Genomic DNA, 26364 nt, shown 5'->3' on the forward strand with positions numbered 1-26364 from the left:
TCATATCTTGACATAGTTTTCTATACAAATAAATATTTGCTACAAATGTAGACTTCCCACCGCCAACGTAAGTTTATAATCCCGAGCACATAAAGGTTAATTAGAAAGATTTTAAGAATTCAAATGAATAATTTAATAAATCTGCCATATCTCTGGTTATGGATATCAACGAAAAACAATATATAGCGTTTTTGATAGCGGATAGCAATTTGAAGCAAAAATTTGTTTCATAAATATGATTCTGATTTACGCCCCATCCATGCTGTGAAACATTTGCTGCAAAATATTTAAGTTTGTTGATGAAAGGGGAAAGAGGAATGGAAAAGTGTACTATGTTTCATGTACATGAATTTATTCGTTCGTATTCGTTCTGTACAGAAATGACAAAAACTGAAAAGCAAAAAATTCACTGTGTGGACACGAATGCAGTATCAAAAGAGAATTTAAAAATGTTTTGCATCAAATGTTTCACAGTGTAGACCGGGACTACCGAGCAGCTTTAGTAGCATCCACAGTAGGGTTTAATTTTTAATTTAAACATTTAAATAATATTGATGATTTTATTAATTAGCATTATTAATTTTTTTGTACTTTTCTAGATTAATTTGATGTTGAAACGAGGCCATTCAGAAGGAACATCCCACAACGACAAATCTTTTTAAGGGCTACAACATAACATTGCTAGACTACTGCTAGCAACAAACACATCTAATGAAACCGAAAGGAAACCTCAAAGGTCCTTTAATACGTATAGCTAATAAAAAATAAAAAAGTTGGTTTACAAATTAGAATTACAAACAAAAAGCTGCAACAGAGAAGTGTTAATGGCTAAGTGCTGTGTAAAATATTAGTTTAACACCACTCATATTTCCTCGCCAACAATGTAGAGAAAAAGAATATCTATCGACAAAATATGTCATGTACACCACTCACAAAAACACACCAAACCCAATTTCTATTTTCATCGCCCTATTGTCAAATCTCCCTGAAACTCCTGCTAATCTTACTCCCAATGTTAATAACAACAACAAAGAAGAACAGTTTACATACAATATAAATACCATTGTTATCATCATAAGCTATGGCCAATTCTTGTTCGAAACGTTCGTTTAGCATAACTTTCCATTTTTATTTTAGTTTAGATTTTATTTAAGCCTACACTGAATAGTGAATTTCGTTTTCGAAACACAAGAAACAAACAAACTACAAAAGTTTTTACTTTTATTAAATGAACATACAATATATATATATACATATAAATACATACATACAAATAAACAAGACCGAAAAAATTAATAACTAATTAAAAAAAAAACAAAATACAGAAAACAGAAAGTTACAACACCACAAGTGGTATATGTATGTATATTAGTTAAAAGAGAGTAATACTTTAGTAGTATATTTATATATATATATATATATATATACATATATATATATATATACATATATATATATATATATATATATATATATATATATATATATGAATTATATGTATGTATCTAACAAACAAATACAAAAAAATCGAGAAAATTTAATTTTATTATTTAACGTGAAGTTTATTTATAACAGTTTTTTTTTATACATAGAATGAATGGATCGATTTTCTTTCACAATTCTAAATATGATGAAATTGTTAATACACATTTTAGCACGTTATCTTCTTATTCTTATTTAATAAACAAATAAAAATTTAAACAATGAAAATAAACTAATTTTGAAATGAAATAAAATTCATTGAAAAATATGATTGATCATAAATAAGGCACTACTTTAATTTAAAAAAAAAAACAATACATAAATAAAATAAGAAAAAATTAACAAAGGATTACCATCCCAAAAATAAAACAAAAAACTATAAGGTATATATACTAAAGGTAAATTAATGATTGTTACAGCCTGTTTATAGAACAAGAATGAGTAGGCCGAACGAAAATTTAACATGTGTTTTGTTATTGTAACAAAAACAAAACACATTCAACGTTTTCGTTCGGCTTACTCATTATTGTTCTATAAACAGGCTGCTACATAATTTATATAAAAAAAAACTTCTTACTTATTTAAATATAATATAAATAATATAATAAAAAGCAACCCCCTTTTAAAACACAAACAATAGCAAATCTATTTTTTTTTTGTTTTGGTTTCTTTTGGATTAGGTACTAGATATATATTCCGATAATGTAAATGTAGGTAAACTGAATACTTGATGGTCTATAGGTGGTTAAAACTCAAGGAATCATCTGCAGAGAGTCAACTCTGCTAAAAGTCAGAAGTTCGAAAATCCAACATTTAAGCCTATCGATACATTAATGTAACTTCAGTTGCGTTGTCAAAGGTCAGCCACAAATTTCTGGTTGCCAATTTGGCAAACAAAAGATAGCTGCCAGTTTGGAAACTGACAACTCAACTTTAGTTCGGTTGCCATCCATAATAGTAAGATAAGGTACCAATCCATATACCTAACACTAGTATTTAAGCGTAACCACTTTTTTAGCACAAATTTGTTTGACTTGTTTACTCTTACTAGTGTTTTGTAAAATCAAAAAGCATCAAATAAAATAAAACAATTTTTTTTGTTTTGAATCATCCTAAGTAAAATAAGTTTTTGAAATAAATATCAGCCCAATTATGAATAAAAATTCCGCGGGAGTTTTTTCCCTTTTCTCATTTTTCCTATTCAAATTCAATGGGAAAAAATTCCCGGGGAACAAACTCCCGCGGAATTTTTTATTCATAATTGGGCTGAATATGAATTCAAATGTATTTTATTTAGTGGTTACGTGTTTTTCGTCAAATATTTGTCATGTGTGACCATACCTTTAGAGGTGCAATTCCAAATAATTTTAAAACATGGTTAGCAGGAAGTCAGACTTATGTCATAATAATTTGTTGTATTAATGCTTTCATTTAAATTGTTCCACTTCTTATAAATCGGACGAAAGTTTCTTTCCGCTTTGTTTTAAAATCCCTATTTGTTATAGGACAACCATTGACAAGTTTTATTTTATCTATCAATCAGTCATCGATACTTTCGTACATGATTAAAGAAACAGATTGCATTTTATCTTTGATCTAATACGAAACTGTCGATGTCGTAAAACGACAACGCCTTACTAACGATAAGGCTGATTTTCTTGTACATATTTTATGCGATGTTCGTTAAACCGAAAAAATACTGTAATATGAAAATGATTCAAAATCCTATTGCATGGAAGAAACATTTATTGCGACAAAAAACATATTCGTATTGCGGAAGTTTTTCTTTTGGAGAGATTGTACTAACAAGGCGATACTTCTTTCTAAGGAATACAAAACCAATACTACTAGAAGATAAAAATATGATATTGCTAGATACTCATTTAGGTGAAAAATAGAGGATATCTTCAGATAATCATCTGAATGATATACATATTTTTGTTTATAAACAAATATTATAGAATCACTTCATTGCTCAATAATGATGGTGTTGTGTATGGGCCCTATTACTGGAAAAGCGTTCATTTACTTTTTACTATTTTTGAGAATTTAAGAGAGTAATTTTGTTAATTTTGATTTTTTTCTCTCGTTGCAAGTATTTACCGGGAAAGTAAATGAACAGACCTATTGTCATCTAATTTATTTTTAATATTTGTTTTCTTTGTGGAATTCTTTGTCACTAGTCATTAATATTCGTTCTATTAAATATTTAGCTGTATTTATGACTTCTTTACTGTGTTTAGAATAGTAATTAATTATTCTTCCGGAAGCCGTTGGTTTCTGGTACCAATCCATTATTAAATTGTTCCCCTCTTTATCAACAAGGTATCTAAATATGGATGTTTAGAATCACACTACTCCTCTATTGTAAATTTAATATATAAAGCCAATTCCTTTGTATCAGTTATCGAAGAATCAGGTATGTTCTGCAAATCACATTTTATAAAAGTGGTTTGAAATCACATAAAAGGTGTTCTGAGCACATAATTTTGTGATTTTAAAACGTTCAACAAAGTCACTAATGTTTTCAAATCACTTGGTTATTTCTGCGGCTATTGCATGGAAAATATTAAAATAAATTATTTAAATAAATTAAACAATATGTCCTTTATTAATTTTCTTATAGAATTACTTGTTTTATTAAAAAAACACTTAAAATTTAATAAAAATCTAGAGACACCTTTTCTGCTGTAAAAAGTTTATTTGCTTTTGTGATTTCTTTTGTGGTTTCAGGTTTGTTTTCAGTTGTCAGCTGTTTATGATTTTCGAAAATACATGGAAGCTTGCCAGACTAAAATTTTTTAATGTCTGTCTAAAATATGTTCAATATCTTTAAATTAATTATAGAATTCGTCATAAAATTTATAATATTTGTTAGATTATATTATAAGTTATCAATATGCGTTAAGTTTTTTGCGCAAATTGGAAAAAAAAATGCAACAAAGTTGAAGCAAGTGGTAACCAAAAGCAATTGTGTACTGTGGCAGCTTTGCTGTTTTGTTTTCTTTTTGACATAGTGGTTGAGCTTGCGCCATAGTTTTTGCAAAATGTTTATAAAATGTAATTCCATTCTTTTTAATTCAATTAAAGATATAACAGAAGCTCCAGGCATTTTTTTATTTTCACTTTAATATTTCTACAAAATTATTTGCAAAACAAAACATTTAAAATAAACGAATCAGCTGTTTTCTTGTGCTTTCGAAAATTTAAAATCACACCGAAAAATACAATAACAGTGTGATTTACAGAACAGGCACAAATCACACGTGTGATTTTAAAACGGTATGTGATTTGAAATCACGTGGATTACAGAACATACCTGTAAAACAAAATAAAAAGGGCAGTTACTAAAAATGAAACAAATATAGAACTATATTATTTTCTGTCTCGTGACGCCTCTGTATACTTTGTGTGCGAGACCGACTGTTTTTATCATGGCGTAATGATTATAAGGTGTATGCGTTACGGCAACAAATACAACAATACAAATAACTTTTATAGTGTCAAAAACAACTGACATAATGTATACAAACTACAGCAAAAAAAAATTTTGACAAGATTGAAGTTGTAAACAAACTCGAGCAAAAAAATAATCAGCTGTTTGATTAATGTCACCTTGTATATCATTACACCATGGTTTTTATACAATGTGTGTGCTTGCCAGTGTTGCCACCAAGAAAATTATAAACTACACATGCCTCATGACCAGCGTTGCCGCTTTGGTCCAATTGGACCAAAATTGGTAGTTTGAAGTTAACAAATTGACTTTTGGTAGTTTGGTTGGTTTGTTCCGATATTTGTCGTATTTTGGTAGGCTACGATATTTCTGAATACATAAGTATTTTTAAGAACAAAATAATTAAAATAATAACGAAAAAACTACTTATGTTAAGCCAAAATAATAAAACTACATATTTGCAAAATATGAAGATAGCATTTTCTTAAATATTTAGTTATGTCAGTTAAATGTGTATTTATTTAGTAGTATTGAGTTCAAAAAATGCCACAGCGCTCTCAAAACTAATAATATGTGTTAAACTCTGCTTCAATATTTCTGTTTCATCTGACTCTTTAAATGTCCAATTATGGAAATTAAGACACGTAATTTATTTCTATATGAAACTTATTTGTGTTGAATTTTTTCGGAATACCAACACTTTTAGGAGTTTTATGTTCGTTTAAGTAATTTTCGGAAGAGGGCCTTATATAAAAGCTATGATCAATTATGAATTGAATTTTTAGGTGTAATATATTTGTAAAAATGTTATTTAATATCTATATAAATCAAGCATTTATGACGGATAATGTCTTATTTCTGGAGGACATTTATATGGGGGCTATGTGAAATACATGGACAACTAGCCAGACAGACGTACGAAGGACATCGTTAAATCGACTCAAAAATAAAATCTCGAAAACTGAACGATTTTAACATATTTATGATTGTAGTGTTATTAAATAACTTTCTTCCTCTGGGTAATTTTATAGCAGCAAGAATATAATTATATAGTTAACTATTAATTTTGAAACGAATCCATATAGCATTTCTCAAATATTTTAAATTTGGTAGGTTTTGGTAGGCTAAAAGTACAACGATCGGTAGTTTGGTTGGTTTGTTCAATTTTTTTAATTTTTTGGTAGGAAATACAATTAATATTTTTAAAATTTATAGTTTTTAAATTTAAAGATAACAAATAAAAAACATGTGTGAAATAAAATAGTTGGAAACCCTGATTATTGAACTTAACGCCGTTAAATTGAGTAGGTAATGGTTCTTCTTTCGATTGACTGAATTTTGAAAAAAAAAAATATTTTTTATGTAAAAATATCCAATTTTTTAGTTTTATAAAAATCATGAAAAATCGAAATCGGCAGAAATTGTTCAGATTTATTGCATTATGACAAACCCACATGTAATAGCAACAAAATGATTTTTTTGCCCTGTGTAATCAAATGCTTATATTTATTTAAAATTAAATTTTTGGTAGGATAGGACAGAATTTGGTAGGTTTTAGAGTGTATGTTGGTAGGAAAAATATTTTCTTTGTGGCAACGCTGATTACACATACGAGAAAAAATTACACGTGTAAATAAATTTTCGTGATTTCAATACGAGAAATTGTGTAAAATTGTGATGAATATAAAATGTTTGTCACAGTGGACTCTGGGATGTTTGGACCAAATACGATCACTTTATTGTCAATGGACAATTTTCACTTGCGGTAATTTTAATTTATCCAGGAATTGGATACATGAGGGGTTTAAAGCAAAGTTAGCAATCTCTTTTTTTGTGAATTTTTCTAATTTAATGAATTTTTGAGATCAGTCAAATATGTCAATTCCAAATACGCTTTTAACAAATATTAATCAATGTTCATTCGGAGATTGTTCCATTGGAAATTGTTACATTTCTATTAAAAATTTAACAATATTTAAAAAATAGCACACTGTTTGCTTTCGAATTTTAATTTATTCCTAATTTATATTAAGTGCTTGGAAATCAGTTTTGTTTTCAGTTTAAAAATTATAGCTCTGATCATTTTCCTTCCCAGTAAATACTTTAGCAGTAAAATCTTGTAATGTTTATATTTATAAAATTTGTAGTTATAAATTTGAAATAAAGCTTCCAAAATAGTAAGTCAATTTTATTGTTTATTATTTAAAACACAAACCAGACAGACAATAGCATAAACACAAAACAGTTCTTACGGGTATAAAAAATAACTAGTAACAATTTGTAAATACATTTTTCTCACACAAATTCCTACGTTCTTGTTTTTTTCTCTTAAGATTGGCTAACGTTACCCCGAAATAACTGCAATTACCGTTACCCATATAATAGTTTATACCGTTATCTGTAAATACATTTACCCTTATTCTATAAACAATTTAAAATTATAAAAATACAAATTTTCGATTTGGGGTTATTTTGAAAATTAACGTTTTTCCAATAACAATTTGTAATAACTTGTAAAAATGTATAGTTATTGAATAGTATTTGTCGTTTTATATTTTTTTCATGTTGGAATTAAAAGTCTTATATATAAACTAAAATTTAGTTTCTATTACCAATATTACGCAAACAAAACTATCACAAAAGGCGAAATGTCCACTTGGAAAACCAAACATAGCAATCTTCAAATTACTTATCGTATTTTTCTGCAAACCTTAATGTTAATTTAGTTCAAACTTGATTCATATCTTCATCTTATATATAAATAGAACACACGTTTTTTTTGTGGTACACTTTTAAGTATGTTATTGTCCACATATATTAATAAAACATATATGGTTTTCGAATTTCGGCCACCGGGCGATCCTAGTACATATAATTCCAGGTGCAGTGAAATAAGGCCATAGGCAATAAGGTCATATGGCCTTATTACACATTGTGTTGAGAAATAAGACCATATGACCTTATTTCCATGGAAGAAGTGAAATAAATTATGACATTATTGCATCTTAGACAATTTTTTGTTTGCTAAAATGATTTATTTAATTTGCCAAGAAAAGAAAGTTCAATCAAAAATTAAAGAACATCCACTCCAAAAAAAAGTATTTTTTAATAATTTATTTACAAGAAAGGCTCCATGGAGGAGAAAGTCCCTAAGAGCGGACAACAAGCAACAAGCAATTTTACACTGATATGGCTTTATTTCCACTTTGGCCAATAATTGATTATGACTTTATTTCACTCCCACGGTGGTAATAAAGTCATATGGTCTTATTTCTCAACAACAATAAGGCCATAATTCCATTATACTGAGTAACAAACGAGTACAATATAATAAATATGAATACTAAAATACTAAAAATAGAGGATATAGCTACTTTTCCTCATATAGATGTACATATTTATTTCAGTCGGTTTTGAAATCTGAACAATCCATAATTCATTCATTCAATTAAAATCCAAAATATAGATAAAAGACATACATTGACAATATATTTTGGATATAATTGGAATTTAAAATTACACATGAAAAATTACGCCTGTATTTATTTCAATTCGCCACTGCTGTCACCTTGTTAAATACGCCTTGGAGTCTACTTTATCAAAGTCAAGGCGTATTTAACAAGGTGACAGCAATGGCGAATTGAAATAAATACAGGCGAATTCACTTATTTTTTTTATATAGAGTTTGACATATGGACGTACGGGCGAATATTTTTTATATATGTAGTTTGACATTTGTGCGTGTTATTTCTATAATCATCTGTGCTGCCTATGGCACCTTATTAAATGCACCTTGATCAAAGTAAATTAATAAAGTAGCGACAGTACTACAACAAATACAACATTTACAAAAACCACAAGCAATTTTGTTTTTGGTTTAAGTTTATACTCTGTGTCGCTGTTTTAGAGTGGGTCAAAGTTTTCATCAAAGTAAATTAATAAAGTAGCGACAGTACTACAACAAATACAACATTTACAAAAACCACAAGCAATTTTGGTTTAAGGTCTGAGCTGTCAAAGTTGCCTGTTGTTGTTTTTGCTTTTGGGCTTGTTGTATTTTTCGCCACAACAACCACAAGTGAATTGACAGTTCAGACCAAAGTAAAAAAAATAGTCAGCTGTTCTACTGAGTCTACTTTATTAATTTACTTTGGTTTTCATTGTTTGTTCGAATGGAGCAAGGCAAAGTAAATTAATAAAGTAGACTCAGTAGAACAGCTGACTATTTTTTTTACTTTGGTCTGAACTGTCAATTCACTTGTGGTTGTTGTGGCGAAAAATACAACAAGCCCAAAAGCAAAAACAACAACAGGCAACTTTGACAGTTACTAAATGAAAAAAATGTTGTAAGTTAATGTCTGAGAGAATTCTTATTGTCAGAGTTATACTGTGGAATTTTATGGGGATAATTTTTGTGGAAGATCTTAACCCTCTAGCTCCTACCGATAGGGGTCAATTTGACCCTTTTTTGAGAAAATCAAAAAAAGTCCTTTCAAATAGGACATTTGAGGATTAAAATATTCTTCGAAAATGTTTGCCAGAAGATTTCAGTGGGGGTCACCAAAGATACCAGAGTTGTAAGTAAAGCTCTTTACGCTTAATTATTAAAATTACGCGCCACCTCGGGTGTCATATTTTTTAAAAAATCGCCAAAATCCAAATATTATTCGACTGAGCTGAAATTTAAAATATAAATAGTCATTAAGAAAATCTACCAAAACATGAACACATACATAATCAGCCCAATTATGAATAAAAATTCCGCGTGAGTTTTTCCCTTTTTTCATTTTTCCTATTCAAATTCAATGGGAAAAAACTTCCGCGGAATTTTTTATTTATGATTGTGCTGAATATGTATTTGTTCATGTTTATTTTTAAAATTTTTACTGGATATTCGTGATACCAACAGAAATTCATAACTGAAATTTTTTGATACATATTTTGATATATCGAGGGTTTATATTCAAATAGTTCTATCAAACATTTTCTCGAAAATGAGTTTTTTATAGCAACGTATTCCCTAACTAATTTTTCATCTATCATTTAATAAAAAAAATATTTCCAATGCTTTTTTTGTCATAAAATTTGTATTGTGCTATCTAACACACAAATTATTTTGTTAGTAAAAAAGTGTTATCTACATATGAAATATGTGTGTATATAATCTATATATGTATATAAAACACAAACAACGTTTCTACCTATGTCCGTTATAGACTCTGAAAACATCCAACCTATTAGCTCTAAACCGGTATCATTGGAAAGGAAATTTTCTGAAAATGGTGAAGATAGACACCTAAAATACTACATAAGGTGCATTCGTAAATCAGATTTTCGAATTTTCCCACACAAACATTTTTCCCAAATTTGAACTTTTGTAAATTTGCATGTCTTGAAGTTTGAACTTAATCTAAATTTATGCAAAAAATAAGTTTACAGTACTTTTTGGTACTTTTTGATTTAATACTTTTATGCGGATAAAACGGTCGAACCCAAGTTTTAGTAATATTTTAGTGTTTTCTCCTATTTAAATCATTTTAAAAAAAAGTTCCATGGGTTTTTGAGTTTTCAGTCGTGGTAGTCATTCTCGTGGAATTGCCCATGTGTAGGATTTAGATGTCTGCGATTTGGATCGCGATCCATCAATACTGAATGCTACACGTTCAATAAATATCGCGATACTGGATCGCGGTCAATATATATTGAACGTGTAGCAGTGCCCTTAGAGTTAAAGAAAAAAAAAACGGTTTTTTTCGCTCTCCTGTAAAATGTTGATTTTGTTGTAATGAATTGTTTTCTTGAATATGTATTTAAAACATCCTCTAAATTTTTGACAAAATTGTCTAATGTTTAGTTCTTCCATACTGACGATTGTACTTTAAGGAAGAGTCATCCTCGTCCATTGAATAAACGACAACAGTTGGAAACCGGAGCCAATCACCCTTGTAATTATGCTCTTAAATAACATTACATATTAATAAAACAAATTCGTACATTTTTTAATGATAAATGAGTTTTTAAAAATCTATATTTTTATGAATGAGAGAACGAAGTTTTCTTATATTGATCTACAATATAGTATTCTCTACAAATTGTTGTGTTTTTAGTTGTAATTTTACATATGCCAGTCTTTTCTAACCTCTAAAAAACGTTAGTTATAAGGGACGTCTAACGTGATTCCAATGAATTGGCAACAATATCATCCCGCTGCGAAGGTGATGGCACTAATGGGGGGAAGAGTGCGGCTGCCTCAGGTATACTGGCTATTTCTTGCATATTGATGATTCTGGGTTTTTCTTCATCGCTCACATTCGATTTGGTTAGTTTATAGAATGCAGTATCACTATGTGTAATGTTAACAATACTACCGGTAAGAGGTAGTGTTTGTAATAATTCTGATGCACTGCTAAACGCACCAATATTAACGGGGGCAATGCCCGTCAAAACTTGGCCGCTGACATTGGTTTGTATGGGCAGAGGTATGTTGCCTAAATCGATGTGACTTTCATTGGTGTGCGCATCGAAAAAGGTTAAATCCACCCGTTCTTGACTCTCGAAGCTGGAGGTGTCATTCTCGTCCACTTCAGTCAAAATTCCAATTTCATAGACCACGGCCTTTACCACATATCTGTATAGAAATGAAAAACAATTTGATATTAGTTGATCGTTTTTATTGAACCTTTTTAATGTGTTAGACTTACAAATTTTTGGGTGAATCATTAATACTGGCTCGTAAATCCTCAATGGTATCATTATCAATACCCAAACTGGCATCTAATACTGGTAGAGACCAACAGATGGCGCCCAAGGTAGCCATGGTGTACCACAAAGCAATAACATGACACGTTTTCATTTTTCTTAAAAAGTTGCAAGTGCTGTAGTCCTTATTTAAAAAAAAATAACAAAAAACTAGAGTTAAAACTACGCAAATGCCAACTTTTGTTACGACCGCTCTTATTTACTTTGGTTTTTGCTTTTAAGCCACCAGTGCCCGACTATAACGCGTAATGATTTGAGCTCTACTCAAGTTTTAAACAATCTTTTATAGGATCTGTCGAATTAAGTATTAAATCAGTGTTTCAGAGTACATATCTGTGTATATTATAAATATTATAGCGATACAATCGCATGTAATTAACATCAACATTGTTAATTGCCAATCTGGTATTCAAACTGTTGTATTAGTTGTAGAGAAGTTCAGAGAAAAAAGTGCTAGAATTGGAGGAGGGCTTTTAATTTAATGTTTATTTTCGAATATGTGTTAATTAATTGTGTTCGTTTTGGAGCGTGTTTCCAGCATCAGCAACAGTAGTACTAAGTTACTATGAATTTAAAAATCATAATGTCATCAGGGAAATAATACAGTGGGTTGGTTTGGTTGATGATCCTAATAAAAATTTCAAAATAGGTATTCGGAAATGTTTGTTACTGAAATTGAGCAAACAACATTATAACTGAGTACACAAAACGTCCAAAAACTTTTAAAAAATAAACCAAATATGTATATTATTTTGCCTAATACTCGTACAAAAACAAAAGTTCGATAGAATTAATTCTTAGTTCCATTTTCGAAATCAAAATTAATTTTCTCTCAAAAATATTCCGTTAATGAATTCATTATGAATAAATTCATAGGCTTATCTGCTGTTTTTCAATAGCGAACGAGTGCTTTGGGTGGACGTTTTAAATGTATTTTGTTGTTGTTACAATAACAAAACACATGTATATTATTTTGCCTAATACTCGTACAAAAACAAAAGTTCGATAGAATTAATTCTTAGTTCCATTTTCGAAATCAAAATTAATTTTCTCTCAAAAATATTCCGGTAATGAATTCATTATGAATAAATTCATAGGCTTATCTGCTGTTTTTCAATAGCGAACGATTGCTTTGGGTGGACGTTTTAAATGTATTTTGTTGTTGTTGTTACAATAACAAAACACATGTTAAACTTCCACTCAAAGCACTCGTTCGCTATTGAAAAACAGCACATTAATTATTTTGTACTTCAAATGTCTTGAGTTTTTTTTTTGTTTTATTTATTTCAAAATCTACTTTTGCTTATGACAATTCGAAACAAATATGTATGTGCTGTTTTTCGATAGCGAACGTGTGCTTTGAGTGGAAATTTAACATGTGTTTTGTTATTGTAACAAAAACAAAATACATGTAAAACGTCCACTCAAAGCAATCGTTCGCTATCGAAAAACAGCACATTAGTTTTATTTTATTTGACGTTAAACTAATTTGTGCTCAAAAAGTGGTTACGCACTTCTTGAGTTACAAAATATTTGTTTTGATAGATATCGAACTCGCATCCCACTAAGCGATCCAATAGGTCATCAAGGAAAATATCTAAGTTTTATTTTTTTTTTTTAAAAAAAGGTCCCATTTTGAAAAAAAAAGTCAAAATAGTTTTTGGATTCGGAAAAAAAATATAAATTTTTTTTGTTTTTTAATATTTTAGATTGACGAAAAAGCTATCTAAACTATTTGGAACTCATTTTGCTAAGAACAATAGGTAATAAGTTACAGGGATGAGAAAAAACACATGTCAAATTTTGACCCCCTCTAACTCAGAGAGTTCTTGACCGATCTTGTTTAAAAATTGTGTCTGAATTACTATCCAATAGGTCTAAATTGGTGTAAATTTCATCCCGATCGGAAGAATCGATTTTAAAAGTGGGTTCACTTGACATGAAATCCCCCATATTTAAAGATAGGTAACGGTATCGGTAATAAAGATAGGTAACGGTATCCAACCTTGGTTTATTACAAACAAACTTATATATACAGTGACGGACATTACAATAGAATCACTACCAATATTTCATTTAAAACCAGTAGCAATCATAAGGATTGGTGTGGGCCAGAAAATATAAAAAAGTGGCAAAATGTGTTGTGGACGGACGAAACGACCATTAATTTAATTGGTAGTGATGATAAGACATGGGTTAGACGTCCAAAAAATGGCAGAAACCAAAAACGTTTAAACATGGTTGGGGAAATATTATTATATGGGGATGCTTTTCTTGGTATTGCGTTGGTCCAATTTATTGGATTAAAGAAAATATGGATAAGCACTTGTATGTAAATATTTTGGAGAATGTTATAAAGCCACATGCAGAATGGAATATGCCCTTAAACTGGCTTTTCCAGCAAGATAATGACCCAAAGCACACGTCAGGTCTTGCCAAAAAATGGTTTTTATATAACAAAATTCATGTTATGGAATGGCCGTCTCAATAACCAGACTTAAATCCTATGGAAAATAGTAAAAGACAAACTCGGACTTGAAAAATTGAAAAACAAGGAAGAACTTTGGCAGAAAGTTCAGGAAATATGGTATGCAATTTCCCGATCTACATGCGAAAGTTTGTTAAATTCAATCTCCAAAAATATTTGATGCTGTTATTAGAAATAATTGATATGCAACAAAATATTAAGAAAACAACGAATTCTTATGATGATTTTTTATTTTTAATCATTTTAAGACTGATTGATTCTATTTGAATGTCGCATATTTTATTTAGTCTTTTAGATTTGACATCGTTTTTAACATAAGAATGTGTTATTTTTTTATTTTATTTTTTTTATTTATTGTTTACGTTATGAGCATTAATATATAATGAACAAATTTTAAATTTTGAAATCAAATTTTGTAGTTTTACCGCTTTAATCGAATTCATATGTAGTGATTCTATTGTATTGTCCGTCACTGTACATGAAACAAGTTATCAGGAATATGATTTTTTTAAAAAAATATTCTATATAAATAGTTTTTGTTTTGGAAAAAGTGGGATGGAGTGTTTTACAAAATAAGGGGATATGTAAGTTTGGTACATTACTTTTTGGAAATGTTTTATAATATGAGTGTGTGCCAAACGGTAGCAAAGTATGAGGGAAAGTAAATTTTTGATAGATATGAGGAGAATAAAATTTCATTAGCTCATAGGGCTACCCAAATTTGGAATATTTGACAAACATATAATGAATAAAATATACAAAACTAAAATATGTACATATACATACATATATTTCTAATTTCATTTGTATATAATTTTTAAATCTACATATATATGTAAATAAAAATCAATTGTCGTTCGTTGGTCAGTTGAGAACGGCCGGACCGATTTAGACAATTTTTTTTAAATGTTGTTCATAGTCCAACATAGGTTTTTACGGAATGAAAAATTGCCCACGCCCACTTTTTTCGATTTATCTAAAATCGGAAAACGGCTACACCGACTTGGCTAATTTTTTGTTAAAATGTTCCACTTTTTTGGATTTATCTCAAATAGCAAAACGGCTATTTGGCTAATTTGTTTTTAAATGTTCGTAGTAAAATTTACCACGCCCACTTTTTTTCGATATATCTAAAATCGCAGAACGCCTGGACCGATTTGGCTATTTTTTTAAATGTTCGCAACCGCACATCTGGAAAATGGTTGATCGACCGCAATCTACAACATTGACCAGATTTTTTGATATGTGCCGGAATGATAAATTGGACGAACGTTGCTATACTCCGAAATGCCAAGATATTATACTTGAAATCAATCGTCAAAGAAATTGGCGTTGCCCAAAAATCGATTTTTTTTTATAAAATATCTAATATCGCTAATAACTTGGCCAATAAGCGTTTAATCATGAAAAGGAGCTCGATCTGTGATCACTCATATTTCTGAACAAAAATCGATTTTTTATATAAAAACTCAAAATATTAAATTCGCTAATAACTCGGCCAATAAGCGTTTAATCAAGAAAAGGAGCTCGATCTGTGAACACTCATATTTCTGAACAAAAATCGATTTTATATATAAAAACTCAAAATATCTAAAATCGTTAGTAACTGGCCAATAAGCGTTTAATCAAGAAAAAGGGCTAGATCTGTGATCACTCATATTTCAGACCAAAATTCGATTACTTATATAAAAACTCAAAATATGTACATTGATTTACATGTATGCTGTTGTTGCTTGGACAGGACAACGTCTGTCGGGTCAGCTAGTATAAAAATAAATCACAAAAAATAGTTTTTTTTGGAAAAACTAAGTAACTCCATTTTTCGAAAAAAAACAAGGTAACTGACATCGATTTTCGGTTATAATGTCCAAAAATGAGTTCAATGGAACCAGAAATCTTCAACACAATTTAAAATTATGCATAATAACGTATTTTTGTCGACAGTCAATTTCATCTTCACTAGTTAGGCAATGTAGGAATTCTCTGTCAAGGCTAGGTCGTCTATCTGACATTACTTTGTTTTGGGTACCTGCGGACAGGGACCACTACGGTAATGAACAGGCAGACGAACTAGCCAGAATGGGATCTGCCTTAGACATCTCCAATGCGGTCTTAGTAGCAATTCCACTGGGGACTATCAAAGGCATCATCTTCAGACATTTTCTTACAAAGGCTGAGTATAGATGGCGTAATTTAGACACATGTAGGGTAGCCAAGTTGATGTGGCCATCTTTTAACGAGAAACGTACGTAGAAAGGTTGATGGCAGTATTAACGGGACACTGGACGTTAGGCAAGCACGCTTATCGCCTGGGACTCCCTTTTAACGACCATTGTCGTAGTTGTAAGGATAGGGAAAAAGAGGAACGGATTTTCCACCTTCTCTGCGAATGCCCAGCCCTGATTGTCAAGAGACATAAATTCATGGGCAACTATACATTGAACAACCTTGGTGAGGTAGCCGGGTCAAAACTCAATGACCTACTGAGATATCTCACAGCTACAGGTTGGGTCTAGCAAGCACGACTTTTTGTTCACATTTTAGTTACATTACGATGTAAACGACATTACATCTGACGAGTGGTTTACATCTACTTGATTGTTCGCACGTAGTGAACTACCACGTAAACCAACCAACCAACATAAATTATTATTAAATAATTAGTGAAATATGTTTAAAACTTTAAAGGCCATTATTACAACTTGCTTTATAGTTAAAGTTAACTTTAAGGGTACTTTTTTCTATTGTTTAAAGTTACCTTTAACTATAAAGGCAAGTTGTAATAATGGCCCTAAATGTGTTTTTCTCGTGTTTTCAAAATATGGTGTTACCTAGTTTTTCCAAACCACCACAGAAGTGTAATAAATAAATATTATTTTACATATTATGTTAGATCCAATGTAACGTACATTATTTTACCACAACTCTGGATTATTACTAGAGTATCCAAAACCGAAAACCGAAAACCGGTCAACCGGTTTTTTCATCTTTATAAACTCCACCGCTTTCGGTTTTTTGACTAACCGGTTTTTGTAAGACGGTAACCGGTTTTAATGAAATATATTTTCTAAAGCTCATTCAAATATATTTATGAAAAACTTATAGAAAGTTATAGCATTTGACAATATTTTGTAAAAGATATAAAATAATTGCAAAAAGATAGATCCTTGAGAATTCAAAAATGCTAAATTTCCGAAGATTTAGTACACAATTCATAACACATTTCCTATTAGCGTCTACAAATAAAAATAAATTTAAGGAGCCCTTTATCATATTAAATAAATATGTAATATAAACCGGTTAACCAGTTTTTTTGAAGGCAAAAACCGAAACCGTTAATCCGGCTTTTTTAAAAGACAATAATAAAAACCGGTTTTTTCAAAAACACACTTTTTCGGTTAAACCGGAAACCGGTTTTTCAAATTTGCCGGTTTTTTGAACACTCTTGTGATTACATTCCGATTAATTATTTATTATATATGAAAATCGGACTAAGTTTTGGAATCATTGAAAAGAAATAATTTCTTAAGTTGGTGAATTTAATGTACATAAAAAAACGAAAAAATAATATCAATATAAAAATAATATTATGTGGTCCTACTGTACATATATATGTAGGTATATACATATGCGTTTATAAAATAATAAATAAATAATAGCAAATATTTATTAATAAGTGTTATTTTTAAAATGGCTTTTATCTGAAAAATCCATTTTTCTTTATCTTTGTTTGTTTGAATTCTACGGGCGGTCAAGGAAATCACAAGATTTAATTTTTTTTGAAACGAAAACACGACGTCAATTGGAAAAAAATAATTGTCGATTACTCATTATTGGACAATATGTATAACAACGTGACGTTTAATGGACAATTAACAGGTAAATAATAAAGATATTTGGATTAATAACCATCTCAAATTGAAATACCAACATAAAAATTAACAAATATCAATTAAAAAAATAAATTAATAACCTAAACTCCATAAATGGTTGAAAACTAAATGTTTTTAATTAAAAATATCCAAAACTATCTTTCCATTTTATATACAAGCACAAGCATACGTAGTACGTACAGTACCGTGCAATACATTAACATTTCCTGGAATTTCAAAAAAAAAATATGGTAATGAAGGAGTTTTCAATACAAAATTAAACACTACACTAAAATTATTATTCGTTGTGAAATCTTTAAAAACAAATAAAACAAAAATAAAAATACGTTTCATTTGGCAAGATAAAAAATGTATAAAAGTTTGATATTAAAAAATATAAATATGAATATCAATCACTGAGGAAAGATTATTTTTAAGTTATACATTGTAGAGAATTGATCAGTGAGATTATTTTCAAAATTATGGTCGTTACATATTTTAAAATTTCAAATGCAAAAAAATAATAGGGTTAATACAAAATTCCCCGTATAATATATATATATATTTTTTTTATATATATAAATTTTATTTTCAATTCAATTTCATTACAATAAGTAAGCCTCAGCGCCTTAAAGGCATTGTTGAGGCAAGTTGGCAAATTATATTAATACTTAAAATGTATATATGTTTATAAAAATGGGTTTAAGAATTATAACAAAAAATAAAAAAAAACTTTAACAATTTGAGATCATTTACATTAATTGTTCACTAATATGTTGCAAAATATATTCCTTTAATAATTTTTTAAATATTGATATTCTGGATTCGTTTTTTAAATTTTGTGGCAAATTATTGTATTCACGACTACCCATGAATTCTATACGCTGTTTAGTTACTTCTAATCTACACCAAGCTATTCTTAAATTTCCATTATTTCTCAAATTTATTGCATGGTCATTTCTTATAAAACGTATGGTGTGATGTCCAATATTATGCAGGCACTTGAAAACATACATTAGAAAGACTATGTACAGGCAAAATTGTTTGACAAATATCAGCATATAACGAAACTGTTGGATATGCTATTGGAAGATTATAAACTTGTTTTAAGGCTTTATTTTGCATTCTTTGGAGTGACTTCAAGTCATTGCTTTTCTTATAACCATTTAAATTATCTAAATAATTCAAGTGACTTTGGATTGTAGCATTATAAATTAAAAGTTTTGTTTCCTTTTTAAATTTATATAAAATACCGTTAGCTTGTGCAGTTTTCATTCTTAGAGATTGTATATGATTATCCCAAGCAAGATTGTTTTGAATGTTTATACCCAAATATTTTATTGAGCTGACTTCGGAAATTTCTCTACCATCAATAATCACTGAAAATGTATCATTATGACGACTTGGCTTAAATCTTAGCAATTGTGTTTTATTCGCATTTAAAATGAGCTTATTTATTCGAGCAAATTCACACATTAAGGCAGCATCACGTTCCATATAAGCTTTTACAACTGTTTCATGTTTGTACGGATACAGCAAACAAATATCATCAGCATACATAAATATTTTACCAGTGAGACCAAGATTATGCAAATCATTAATAAAAATTGTAAATAGTAATGGGCCAACAACACTACCCTGTGGTACACCATATAAAACAGGGCGTAATGAACTTTTATCACCACCAATTTGTACAAACTGCTCTCGGTTAGCTGAATAACTTTTTATTAGTGAAATATTTCTACCATGAATTGTGTAGAATTTTAGTTTCTCCAGCAAAATATCATGATCTATGAGATCAAATGCCTTACTGAAATCATAAAAAATTGCAGCTACACCACTGTGTCCTTCATCTAAACTTTTACAAATAAAATTTATAACATTTACGACTGCTTCTTCTGTTCCACATCCTTTTCTGAATCCATATTGAAAATCACTGAGTAATTTGATTGAGTACATGTACGATGCAATTTGATGATTTAGAATTCTTTCAAAAACATTATCAATTATTGATAATACAGCAATGGGTCTATACATATCTGGGTTTGAGGCGTTTTTATCTTTAGGAATTGGAGTTACCTTGTGGATTTTTAAGATTTTTGGATACGTGCTTTTATTTATCATATTATTGAATATTTTCACTAAATAGGGTGTCAATTCATCTATACAATTTAGTAGTATATTTGATGAAACATTATCATGACCACAGCTTTTATTTGGTGTTAAATTTAATATTACATTCTTCACTTCATCTTGCGTTGTATAATTGAATGTAAATGTTGTATAATATTGAACCAATGTTCCAAGTGAATTAAAGTAGTCTGTTTGCGAATATTGGATTTGTGATCTTAAATTTGATATTGTTTGAGTAAAGTAGCAGTTTAAAACTTCAGCTTTATGTAAATTATTAGAGATCTCATCACCGTTAGCATCTTTTATTTTAATACACTGCTTCAAAGTTCTACCGAGGGTCTCATTTATAAATTTCCAACTTTTCTTTGGATCATGTTGTATATGTACAAGCTTGTTTTTAAAAAAGTCGTTCATACATTGTCTACATGATTTTTATACCCTTCACCTTCGTGAGAAGGGTATATATAAGTTTGTCATTCCGTTTGTAATTTCTACATTTTTCATTTCCGACCCTATAAAGTATATATATTCTGGATCCTTATAGATAGCGGAGTCGATTAAGCCATGTCCGTCTGTCTGTCTGTCTGTCTGTCTGTCTGTCTGTCTGTCTGTCTGTCTGTCTGTCCGTCTGTCTGTCTGTCTGTCTGTCTGTTGAAATCAGTTTTCTGAAGACCCCAGATATCTTCGGGATCCAAATCTTCAATAATTCTGTCAGACATGCTTTCGAGAATTTTGCTATTTAAAATCAGCAAAATCGGTCCACAAATGGCTGAGATATGAGGAAAAAACCAAGACAACCTCTATTTTTGACCTATTTTTTACCTATATCTGGATTACTAAGACATTAATAGACAATATGGATATCTAATGATAGATATTTCAAAGACATTTGCAACGACGTATATAAGACCATAGTAAGTTGGACCTACAATGGGTCAAAATCGGGAAACAAATTTTGAACCCGAATTTTTTTTAAAAAAAAAAAAATTTTAAAAACAAAAAAAACAAAAATGGATGTGCCACTTTCAGGCCGTGTTACCATATTGTGACAATTAATAAAATAATAATTTTTAAGCAAATTAATAAGTTTTTCCGAAATTTTATGATCCAAAATATCAATGTTAGAATCACCAACAAAAACACAAGGATTTCGTCCATAACAATGAAGCATATTTTCCAAAAACGCCAAAAATCTGTTTGAGTCACATTTTTGCGATCTATAGAAGGTTAAAATATTAATAGCTTTTCCATTCAATTTTACATCATTTAATGATAAAACAATAGCATCCACAAATTGCTTGCTTTCAGAAATTTCAATATTATATTTTAAATTATTGTGTACAAAAATAGAGGTGCCACCATAACCGTCGGATCTGCAGCAGTGTATAGCATTATAACCAGGAATATTGTATAATTGGAGTAAATCATTGTGAAACCAGGTTTCTTGAACAGCAACAACGTTGGGTAGCCGTGGTAAATTAACAATTAAGTTTTTAAATTTATTTATCAATTGACGATATACTTCGCATATTTATAGACACAATATTAAAAAGTGAACAAGAAATACTGTTAAAATAGCTTTCGAATGTTTCTAAATTTTTAAAATATTGATTACTAATCATAAAATTTATTAATATTAAGTAAAATATAACAATAAATAAATACTTTTTATGGGGATACGTATATATCATCATCAACTTCAACTACAGTATTTTGAGATCTGCGACTTCTTGGATTATTGGTTGTAGCTTCCAACAAAAAGTTATCAACATCTTCCTTGCATCTAATAAGTTTTGGTTTACCTAATTCACTTCTTTTGCAAAAGATTCTTCCACCAGCAGCATAAACAGCACGATAACCAACATTTTTAAGGCTTTTAGCATAGTTTAATAGGCTTAATGTTTCTCGACTCAAGAAATCATTCACAAACAATCAGAACATAACGCACATAATCTCCATAAGTACATCAAAAACAAGAGTTTGTTTGATATAGTTTTGGCCCAATGTGCACTGTGGAAATTTACCAAAAACAAAATAAGTTTAATTCGCACTTCAGACAGTGTTGTTGGTTTCATCTTTCAATATTGTTTTTACTGGTTTTAAACTAATTATAACCACTTCCTAATTGGTTATTGACAACACCACAACAAAAAATAAATAATAAAAAAGATTTATTTGAATGATACTAAAGTTTACGAATTGTGCTAATAGAAAATATTTGTTAAAAAAATCAAGTTAAAATTTCAATTTTATTTAAAAAATACTTTGTAGTCAAGTCGTCGCAAATCAAAATGTGCAATTTACATTCACGCAAAGTTCGAAAAACTCAATGTCTTCACACTTTTACCGTAAAATCAAATCACATTTCCGTCACTTGCATCCAGAGATCGAAAATAACTCGTCCATATACTAAAAAACCTAAATTGAGATTTATATTTTTGTGATAAAAATAAATCACTGAAAATAACAGTTATAAAATAATTTTTATTTAAATGGTTTGGTATGACCTTTATTTGTTTTTGTTGTTTTTTAATGGTTTGATATGAGATAAACATTTGTTCTTATTCTTAATAACTGTTACTTTCTCTCTTATTTACATACAATAACATATTGTTAGTAATTTTTAACAAATTATGGAAATAATATGATGAAAACAATTTTCTAAATTTGTTATAAATCTTTTGATAAATTTTTATATACTTAAGCGTTGATTTGCATCAAATGAATTTTTACGATTTATTTTTCATGTTCGCAAATAAAAGTCACAAGCTAATCTTTACGAAAAAATTAAATTATAAATCACTCATCTAGATTATTTGTGTTTGTTTCTTTTCTGTTTCTCTCAACCCCTAACGCGTGTCTTTTAATTACAACAAGGTTTAAGCGTTCCAGCTTCCTATATGAAGATATAGGTCGACTAGGGACCAACTTAAATCGACGTGGGACAACCTGGCAATTTGAGAGTCTTGTGACTCCGCCATTATAATCTAAATTCCAAAAAAAAGAAGTGAATTAAAAAAATATATCAAAAATTACTTTACCAATTTTTTTATATATTATTGCCACAAGTATGTATTATGACATATATGTATATATAAAATTCAGCTGCCCCTACTTGCCCCAATTTTTTTGGTAAATGTTTTTTAGTGTCAACATCCCTTCAGATTCGTGATATTTTCATCCTCTGGGTAGAGATAAAATAAAATATAACAAGTACTGTGATGAATGAAATTAAATAATTGGTCAATTCACAAGGTCTCTTATCAGTCATATTGACATAATGTCCTAATATATCACGACTCGACGCACTGTGGGAGAAATCAACAATTTAGTGGCGCAAAATAAAAAAAAAAAAAACTTTCGCATATTTGATTTATTGTTATGTAGTTTCAATCTATAGTTGTTGCTGTACTTAAAAATATTTAACATTTATTAATAACTTTAGTGGTTTGGTTTTGACAACTATTTAAATGTAAAAAATTTTTCAGAAATTTTTTTTATGAAGAATTGGTTTCAAAGTTGTTGTTAAGCTGGATAGTACAAGGTTTTCTTTAAGTTGTATTTTTACTTTTTTTATGTAGATGGAATATGAGGCTTGGTAAATCAGAAAAATAAAAATATATTTTCCGCTATTTGAGATAACCAATGGCCATATTCTTATAGAATTTTTTTTTTTACTTTTGGAATTTTCGGAAGGTTGCCAGTTACTAATGCTGTGAGATGCAGCCTAATTTTTTTACCAATATCAAGGCTATATTATAGACTACATATGCTGAAAAATTTATGCTGCGAAAAAGTGCGAGGTGAATTTATATAATTTTTTTAAGAAATTATTATCGTTGGGACGATGTAAAATCTCGTACTAAATTTAGGGTTTTCTCCCACTGTGTGCTGGTTACATGTAGTGCAAATGATAACCATTTAACTACCACTTTAGCAGCCACAGCGAACTAGTTTGTTGTACAAGTAGTAATATAACTAGTGTAAGGTTTCCAATTGGCACTTTTCAAACTGCTGCACAGTGGGAGAAAACCATAATTTAGTGGAACTAAATTCGTATCTTCTAAACGCTTGGCCAAATTAATTTCATTTATATGGAAATATTGCAGGCAAGGAGGTAAGCTAATAAAGTAATGCAAAATGGGTACTGCTACTTCAGTAGAATGAGCGGTAGTGGCTGCTAAACTACACTACCTCGGAAGAAATTATATACTATTTTCAATTGTAAGAAATTATTTTAATATATCTTTCAAAAAATTTAAATTATATAAGTAATTTTATTTATAGCAAGTAACTATTTAAATCTATAGATTTTGGACATTTACCCATTGCCGGCATAGGTCGAAATATTCATATAAAATTAAACTTTTTTTAGTTTTATTAATAAGTTTATTTTTAAAAACGAATAACAATTATTAGATATGAAATGATTTTATTTCATAATTATAAATAATTTAGTTATAATTAAACAATGAAATAAAGAGTAATTAAGCTAACTAACACTTGTTACAATTTTGTGAATTTTTATTATGAGGTTTTTAAAATTTATTTAAATTAGTCGTCTTCAGAGTCTAATGAATCACTAGGAAGTAATGGATCCAACAAAAGTTGCCTAACATCTTTCGATAACGGTTCCACTTTTTTATAGCTTGCAGATGAAGTTCTGGACAATGTTGATATAACAAAGCGTTAAAACAAATATATTAATATTTACATAAAACTACAATTTACCTTATTTATTTATGAAAAACGGGATTTGGAAAATCACGAAAACCCCGGGATTTAAAATTATAAAATCCCGGTCTTCGGGATTTAGGAAATCCCGAAAACCCCGGGATTTTCAGGAACGGGATTCCCCATTTGGCATCTCTACATAAAACGCTTTGCAAATGTTATATTTTTAATCTATATAAAGCACTACCATATTTAAAAGGACTCATAATTTTAAGACAAATTTGGTATATGGGCATTTGTTTTTAGCAACTTGTAAGTAGTTAGAATTACATACATTTCATTTTTATATAATGTAATTACCAACAACACTACTTATATACAATCTTAAAAAAGTAAGGAACAAATTTAGTACGAGATTTTACATCGTCCCAACGATAATAATTTCTTAAAAAAATTATATAAATTCACCTCGCACTTTTTCGCAGCATAAATTTTTCAGCATATGTAGTCTATAATTAGTAACTGGTAACCTTCCGAAAATTCAAAAAGTAAAAAAAAAAATTCTATAAGAATATGGCCATTGGTTATCTCAAATAGCGGAAAATATATTTTTATTTTTCTGATTTACCAAGCCTCATATTCCATCTACATAAAAAAAGTAAAAATACAACTTAAAGAAAACCTTGTACTATCCAGCTTAACAACAACTTTGAAACCAATTCTTCATAAAAAAAATTTCTGAAAAATTTTTTACATTTAAATAGTTGTCAAAACCAAACCACTAAAGTTATTAATAAATGTTAAATATTTTTAAGTACAGCAACAACTATAGATTGAAACTACATAACAATAAATCAAATATGCGAAAGTTTTTTTTTTTTTTATTTTGCGCCACTAAATTGTTGATTTCTCCCACAGTGCAGCATATTGAGTATTAAATAATAGTCACATATTTCACTTTAGTTTTTGAAAATAATTCAAGAAAAATAAAATCCTCTAACATACCAATTCGATGACCACACGTAATGCTAAAGGTGGCCGTTTAACAAGCATCGTGTATTTAATTTAATTTGTTTGTTGTAATTTTTGTTGTTTGTTGTAGATTTGACACGAATTGCATGTCGGTTTACTAAATACGAAGACAAATTATAAATATTTTTTTGGAAAATGCAAATAATTAAAGCCCACACCAAAATTATAATTACTGATAGAAATTAAAATGCATTATAAGACTAGTACTGTTAATATGCCGAATTTAACTGGTCTAGTATTTCGGGAAGATTCAGAAAGAAATATTTTGTTTTATTGATTTTTTTTACATTAAAAAAAAAATAAAAAAATTAATTTGAATTCGTTAAATCAAAACACTCGCATATTTTAGCGAATATGATTGGAAAAATAAGCGAATTATGCATATAAATTATTCTCAATTAAATTATTCAATTAATCGGGTTTCTGGTTTAATCGGTTAACCGAGCAAATAATTAATCGGGGTTTAG

The 26364-nt window shown here is 29.2% G+C and overlaps 2 protein-coding genes across 3 annotated transcripts in view; one reads left to right on the forward strand and one right to left on the reverse strand.

Moving 5' to 3' along the window:
• The window catches only part of MEP-1, a 42931-nt gene extending 41611 nt beyond the window's left edge, over positions 1-1320 (forward strand). For both annotated transcript variants that reach the window (XM_065514867.1, XM_065514868.1), the window contains exon 5: positions 600-1320. In XM_065514867.1, coding sequence (XP_065370939.1) covers positions 600-604 — 5 coding nt within the window. In that variant the 3' untranslated portion in view covers positions 605-1320. The remainder of the gene's footprint in view (positions 1-599) is intronic.
• A 9672-nt stretch (positions 1321-10992) lies between these two features.
• LOC135963087 (uncharacterized) lies at positions 10993-11822 on the reverse strand. Its single transcript, XM_065514862.1, has 2 exons — positions 11641-11822; positions 10993-11567 (listed from the first exon to the last, which is right to left on the reverse strand). The coding sequence occupies exons 1-2, from the start codon at positions 11790-11792 to the stop codon at positions 11108-11110; spliced, it is 612 nt and encodes a 203-aa protein (XP_065370934.1). The 5' UTR covers positions 11793-11822; the 3' UTR covers positions 10993-11107.
• Positions 11823-26364: the final 14542 nt, after the last annotated feature.

The sequence above is a fragment of the Calliphora vicina genome, unplaced genomic scaffold, assembly GCF_958450345.1.
Source record: "Calliphora vicina unplaced genomic scaffold, idCalVici1.1 scaffold_21, whole genome shotgun sequence".
Taxonomy (NCBI): domain Eukaryota; kingdom Metazoa; phylum Arthropoda; class Insecta; order Diptera; family Calliphoridae; genus Calliphora; species Calliphora vicina.

Coding starts and splice junctions, on each gene's coding strand:
- LOC135963087 (XM_065514862.1), bottom strand. CDS start 11,792: ATGAAAACGTGTCATGTTATTGCTTTGTGGTACACCATGGCTACCTTG. Junction 11,568..11,640: donor AATGATTCACCCAAAAATTT/GTAAGTCTAACA, acceptor ATTTCTATACAG/ATATGTGGTAAAGGCCGTGG.